At 45.3% G+C, this 7,084-nt stretch overlaps 1 protein-coding gene across 1 annotated transcript in view; it reads right to left on the reverse strand.

Moving 5' to 3' along the window:
* Positions 1 to 4,546, reverse strand: part of TMF1 (TATA element modulatory factor 1) — a 29,258-nt gene extending 24,712 nt beyond the window's left edge. Inside the window, exons 1-2 of the mRNA XM_075834015.1 lie at positions 4,253 to 4,546; positions 163 to 1,373 (exon numbers count right to left, since the gene is read on the reverse strand). Coding sequence (XP_075690130.1) covers positions 163 to 1,373; positions 4,253 to 4,394 — 1,353 coding nt within the window. The 5' untranslated portion in view covers positions 4,395 to 4,546. The remainder of the gene's footprint in view (positions 1 to 162; positions 1,374 to 4,252) is intronic.
* Between the last annotated feature and the right edge of the window lie 2,538 nt (positions 4,547 to 7,084).

Here is a 7,084-nt window from a genome sequence, read left to right on the forward strand (position 1 = left end):
GTACATTCAGACACTCCACATCTTTAAACGGCTGATAACAGGGAACGATAGATTGTATTCCATTGCACATTGACTCTTTAATTCACCTGACACTGTAGAGACTCATAAAGCAGAAGGAAACACGATACTTTGCAGCCCGGATGTTTTCGCTGTTTTTATTACCTTTTGCATATCTTCCATTGTATATTGAACGGTTGGCTCACTGTCAATCTCCTGCTCCTCCCCCGACACTCCCTGACTGACTGATTCTGGCTCCAGCGTCTGTAGGGCAGTGACCAGGAGATCCGGTTGTTCTGAATTTACAGGGGTTGCGCTCCTTCCACTCTCCTCCATCTCTATATCCTCGCTGGAGTGCACAAGTAGCGTCGTCTCATTAACTTCTTCATCAGATTGGCTCTCTCTGGAGCTGGTAATGTCCATACTTGGGATAGAAGTGCTAACCGCAATGGCGACCAGTGTGCACCCCCTGCCCGGCAGCTCGTCATCGGAATTGATTTCGCTGACGCTGCGGCTGTCCAGGGACTGTACACTAAAAGAGTCTATCCTCTCAAAAGCATCAGAGGAAGAGCAGCTTTCTGTCAATTTAGGGAATTCATCCAAGCGTCCATATTCCGCAGAGGGTGACAAGAGCTGGAAGGAATTCTGCATCAAGCTGAGGTTTCCCTTGGAATCGGTCACTTCTTGCCTGGAGCTGACGGAGCTCTCGCTTATCACGCTCTCATGGTCTAGCACCTCAATGTCGCTAGTTGTGGATGTGCCGGATGAGAAAGTGCTGATTGGAGGTGACGGGGTGTTAGACTGACGATCCTCAAGTTTTTGGTCCTTAAGGTCCAGCCCATTGTCCTGATCTGGTGGAACCATTGGGGAAGAAGCAATGGCGTCTTCTTCTGACTTAGGTTCTAGATGGTCTTTCAGATCCTCAGAACAGTCACTAGAGTCCTGAATGGTCTTTTCAAGGTCACACTTCTCCTCGGTTGGCTCGTCCGATTCATCGAAGGGCGATTGTTCTCTGGACGAATCTGGTACTTCCAGCTCTTGGACTTGATGTTCCTGCTGCTCCGTCTCTTGTGGCTCGTCCCTGGACCAGTTGTCATTCTTCATTATGATTAAAGGCTCAAGCGCATTTTGCTTTACTTCTTCTTCGGGTCTTTGAGATTTGGTGGGAGGTGTAGAAACCACAGAACTAATCGTCACAGGTTTACCCTCTGGTGAGGAGAGAAAGGCACTGAAGAAATTTTCAGACTCGTCCACTACAGTTCTTCTGACGGGTTTGGTGATGGCTGTTGGTGACAATATGACCTGGGTTTGTGCCTCCTCCGAATTTCCTCCCCAGTTGGAATTTTCCCAACTCCCCTTGATGGAAGGACCACTGCCTAAAGATAAGAGAGACAGTGAACGTCAGCAAGATCTAATATAAACATGAAGCTTTGTTCAACTTTAACTTTTAATAAAACAAGCAATTCTTTGTTAAAAAAAATATTCGTTACACTTCTTTGTTCTACGGTCATCACGTCTCCGGGATTTTAAATGGTTTCCTCAAAAGTCATGTGAACACAACAGCGAATGAAATAAGAGATAAATTATATACCGGCACACAATACACAGACAGAAAGAGCTTAGAAGTGCCGAAAAAATATATATTAACTACTATTAAATCCCCATTGTTTTTATAACAGGTAAGATCAAGGTACCCTGACATTGAGCAATCTACAATTTGTAAGTGCCAGGATCACACATTGGGGAATGGCCTAATATAATAATACAACAAACTCTGCAGAAAAAAAACCACGTCAAAGTCCACACCTGTTTCTGCCTCAAAATGTAAAAACCGCACCGAAAAATGGATTTGAAAAAAAAACAAAGCGCAATATTAAAAGCCTGCTGTGCATGCTGCAGCTTTTGTTGCAGAAATTCCTGCAATGGAAAATCTGTTCCATTGGTTTAAATTGGGTTGTTTCGGAAACTAGCAAAAAATCTGCAGCGTGTGCACGGGGCCTATGTGTGGATTTTACCTGCATTTACCTGAGGTTTTGATGCAGATTTTTCACATCAAATTCCGCAACGTGTGCATGTAGCCTCAGGCTGGATTCACGTTCGGTCTGTGAAATATGGACCCTATGTCGGCCGTATTTCCTGGACCAAACAGTTCAGGGAGCCGGGCTCCTAGCATCATAGTTATCTATGTCCCTGCCTCCCTGCAGGAATACGGTCTTGTACTGAAAACATAATTACATATAACTATGAGACCAGGAACCCGGCTCCCTGAACTGTGTTCGGTCCGTGAAATACGGCCGCCATGCAGTCCATGTCTCACAGAAAAAACTCATCTAAAAACCGCATGCGGTCTTACCGCGATTCGGTGCGTTTTTCTATGTGGTTGCCGTAAAAAACACAATCACATCTCAACCGCAATGTAGGAATGGACCCTAAGGCCTTGTTCACACAGTGCAAATTTTCTGCAGATTTTGGATGTACTTTTGGTGCCAAAACCAGGGACGAAACCTAAACAGAAGAAATATATAAATGGAAGGCCTTATTGGTCTGCTCTCCTGGATTAAATTCTGGCTTAAAAAAACGAAAAGCAAAATGAGTAAAGGAGCACTCTGACAAGAGACATTTATGGCAAATTAACCCCCGTTCAGCTGAAGGAGCGGACCTGCGCCGACCGCAAAGAAGAGAAGGAGGAGTGAGCAGGTGCACATGTGCAGGGCTCTCTCCATTATGGTCTAAGGGAATTACAGAAACAGCCAAAAGCACCCACTCCGCTGTTCAGTAGCCACCTCTTCAATGAATAATATGGAGTGTGGCGGCAGGGAACTAGCAAATGGGGGACCCCTTCTCCCTATAGGTCAGGGTTCTAGAGGTAATACCCGCACCTATCAGGCTTGTATGGAATAACCTGTGGGTATACCAGAACGGCTTAAGATGAGTATACCCCTTTAATGGAAAGCCAACGTACACACGCTGCCACAGGGGACTCGGCAATCTCATTCCCAGAATTGGTGACTGTCCTGGCAGTTAGACCCCCATTAATCTAACATTTATGGTGTGTTCAATCTGAAAACCAAAAACTCTCACAGACTTCATTAGAGACGTCCGTTGTCTTGATAGGCGGGGGTCCCAGAGGCGGGACCCACACCCATCTGGCATGCATATGCCATGAACAGTCAAGATAGGAATTAATACCCCTTTAAATATTAATAAAGGGCACCCCCAATGGTACACATCTCGCACCAGAAGGAGTGGTCCAACCGTACAAAGACAGACCCCTCTCCTGCAAAGGCTTTCCTCTGCTCTTTTCAATAAACTTTATTTATACAAAATACAATATTTACACAGTCCTGGACAACCCCTTTAAATAATTGGTGATGCTAATGCTCTATAATCAACATTACGGCTTGAGCTCTCTTGAAAGTCTCATGTGGTTATTTAATTTGATCCAAAAAACACAGTTATAAAAAGGAGGCGGCCGTCTAATGCAATTATTAAGAGCCGACGTGGTTCAAGAATTATGTCAGGGTGAGAATGTTAAAGTATCAAGTGATGAAAACTAAAATAGTCTGGCCAAACATAACCAACAATCAAACACAACAAAAACCGCAATAATAATAATAATAAAAAAGAATGACCTGGTCAATGAACGTGCATTGGACCCAGGAGCAACTACAACATACAGGGGTAGACCTGCTGACAGTCAAGGGTTTGACCAGGATTAGGGGACAGAGGCTAAAACTTTGTGGGGTAGAAAGGTTTTCCATGCAGATCCAAAATGAAGAATGATGATCTACCTTTGAGGTAAACTCATGGGGGCGACAGCTATCTAAGGTCTATGTCCACCTTAAAGGGGTCTTCCAGTGAGTATTGATGGCCTATCCTCACGATATCCGGGATCTGACTCTTGGCCACCCCTGCCGATTAGCTGTTTTGCACGGTCACTACTCATAATGTGAATCGCTGACAAACGGAGTTCCCCTTTAGGTGCAGGTTGCCATGGGCACACTGAGATTATTCAAAACTAGTGCAAAATGAAAGGTTGCCATGACAACCAATCAGATTCTTGCTTTCATTTTTTTAAAGAGCTTTTGAAAAACGAGAGGTGGAATCTGATTGGTTGCTATGGTCACTGGTCCACTTTTCCTTTTGCACCAGTCTTGATCAATCGCCCCCACCGCCTGCAGAATCAGTGAATATAATTAGTCACATTGGTGACACACAACCCCAGCAGTGACGGTCACACAGACCGCTCACGTACCGTCCTCATAGGGGGTGATGATGGAGTCTGCCCAGGCTGTCTCATCTTCCTTTATATCCAGCACTCGGTCTATGGATTTCTGGGCCTGGGAGAACGCCTGCTTGGCGAAGCTTGAGAGATGAGAGGCGTTAAACCAGCTCATGGTCCCGGTTCTCCTCCTCCACCTCCCCCGGGAACCCGTCACACCGCGACTGCCGATCTTCTAGCACTTCCCGAACACGTAGCAGTAAACAAACAGCGTGGTGACGTCATCATAGCGCGACAGCGGCCTTCCCAGAGGCGTTCTCAATATTGATCATGTGACTGCCCCCTGTAATGACGTCATCGTTGCGCGTTACTGGTATTCCCAGGGGTGGTCTCCGGGCTGGTCATGTGACTTCAGTAAATGATTATTACAAGGGCGTGCTTGTGGTCACTGAGAAACTGTACTTTATTATTTTTCTCTTACTACTTTTCATTTCTATTCATTTTAAGACTAACGTATACATAAGTTCCTTATTTTTGTGGCAGATCCACGGGCTATGGCATAAATGCCTAATAGGTGGGTGTCACATTTGGGATCCCCACCTTTCAAAAGAGAGGGGGTCTTCTGGACCCCCATTTGATGATGCAAAGCAGTCACGTCTTATTGGCTTCCATTGAGATATGAACTATAGAACTTGTACATGGTCCATGTTTGTACTGGAGTCCTCTCAAGGCTCTAGTTCTGGTGTCAACAACTTGCAGGACTCCGGCTTTTGTGAAACTACAATTCCCAGCATGCCCTGACAACCTTTGGCTGTAATAATAAAGCTTTCGTCTATCAAGACATTCCTTCCAGATAAGGTCCTGTTCACATCACCATTGCCCTTCCGTTGAGGGGTTCCGTCAGAGATTTCCAGTAAGGTTAACCCCTCAACGGAAACCTAAGCTTCCGTTTCCCCCACCATTGATATCAATGGTGGCGGAAAGCTAGCTAATGGTTTCCGTCTGTCACCGTTGACAGGGTTCCGTTGTTCTTGACGGAACCAATAGCGCAGTCGACTAGGCTATTCATTCTGTCAAAACCCCGTCACAAAGGTGACAGACGGAAACCATTAGCGACCTTTTTCATCACCACTGATATCAATGGTGAGGGAAACGGAAGCTTAGGTTTCCGTTTGCCTTTCCGTTAATCTACGTCAAAATCCATACGGGTTTCATGTGAATTTTGCCAAAGAATTCACCTTTCACATTTGAAAAGCATGTCCTAAAATCCATGCAGGTTTTGAGAAACCCAATTCACTAGCATTGTAATTTAAATTAGTTGTTGGTTTTTAGGTGCAGACTCCACACTGAAAAGCCTCCATATCTGAATGCAGCTCTGGAGGACCGCCGGCATCCACTGTTTTCACAAACATTATTTTCATTGGTCACCTCAATACATTGCTGTTTTGTCAGAGAATACTCAGTGGTGACCACAATGATGGCTGCGCACATAGTGGGCCAGATAAAGACGCTATTTAGTGTGAGGACTTTGATTAGGAACACGACAGATCCCTGTATTTTCATATTGGATCAAATTTAGATAAACCCACCAAGAGCCAATGACCTAATGTGTAGGAGATCCTCCTATCTGTCCCAATAATGGTCATGTTGGATTTCACATGCCGGATTCTGCTTCGATGGGAGATAAGTCACTGGTAGAAGTGTCTGGCAGTATAAAGGGGGTTTTACACTGGGCGGTTATCGGGCAGGTGAGAGTTCATATAACGCTTGTTGCCGATAATTGTCCTGTGTAAACGGGGGAATGATCAGAAGATGAACGAGCAAACGCACGATCCTCTGCTGGTCGCATCATTTAAAAAAAAGTCAAATATGATCGTTGTCGGCAGCGCATCTTGGTGTGTAAACAGAGAGACGCGCTGCTAACATGATGATAATGTATGGGGACGAGCGATCAGAGTAACGACCACTCGTCCCCATCCATAGCTCCGCGTGACAGGAGCAAATGAGCGCTGATCAATGATGTCTCCTTGATCGGCGCTTGCTGCAACGGCCGCTGTAATAGGGCCTTTACTACGCCCAATATGTTTTCCAGTAGAACCGCTTTAATTGGTCAGTGTGGCACTTATGTTACTTATGTTATTATTACAGAGTTGTGAGGTTTGGGACACCCCTATATCCGCTTAAAGTGGTTGTCCTGTTTAGAAAACCCATTGTCAAGCACCCTATTAGGGAATTCTAAGTTAACAGGAGGGTCTCCTACTCAGAACCCTCATCATTGCATACAGCATTACATGGACAGTCCATTGATTTCAATGGGAACTGTGTAATGCTTCATTTCCATTGTGTTGGTGCTGCAGGTTTCTTGTTCCCCCAAAAAATTATAGTTGATCTCTGGGGTCCTAGAAGCAGGACACACTGTGATCAGCTTATTTTCAGGGCACCCTTCTAACAGAAGGGGATTGACCCCTTTAATGTGCACTTATAGGGTCTTGTTGATTGGCACTCGCTGCACCGGCCGATTGTAAAAGTCCCTTAACTTATTCCCCCCTCTTGTGATTTGCAAACATGGACATCAGAGGGGGCCCTCTACTCAGGACTCCTCTCACAGGGAGAAGCTCTGGCAAACTCGGCACATCCATGTATTACATAATTGGCCATTCATTGTAATGCCCAGCACGCAACACTACATGTATTCAGACCTCCGAGTAGTAGCTCTTAATGTTAGGTCACATTCTGTTTTCCTGTTGGCTTAAAGTGGGAAAACTGGTCTAGACCAGTGCTATGAGCTAGTGGGGGTCTCCTACACAACATGGTATTTTCCATAGGTTTAAATTGAATGGGTGAGACTGAGCCGCAAACACGGAC

This window comes from Rhinoderma darwinii, chromosome 7, assembly GCF_050947455.1.
Source record: "Rhinoderma darwinii isolate aRhiDar2 chromosome 7, aRhiDar2.hap1, whole genome shotgun sequence".
In the NCBI taxonomy this organism is placed as follows: Eukaryota; Metazoa; Chordata; class Amphibia; order Anura; family Rhinodermatidae; genus Rhinoderma; species Rhinoderma darwinii.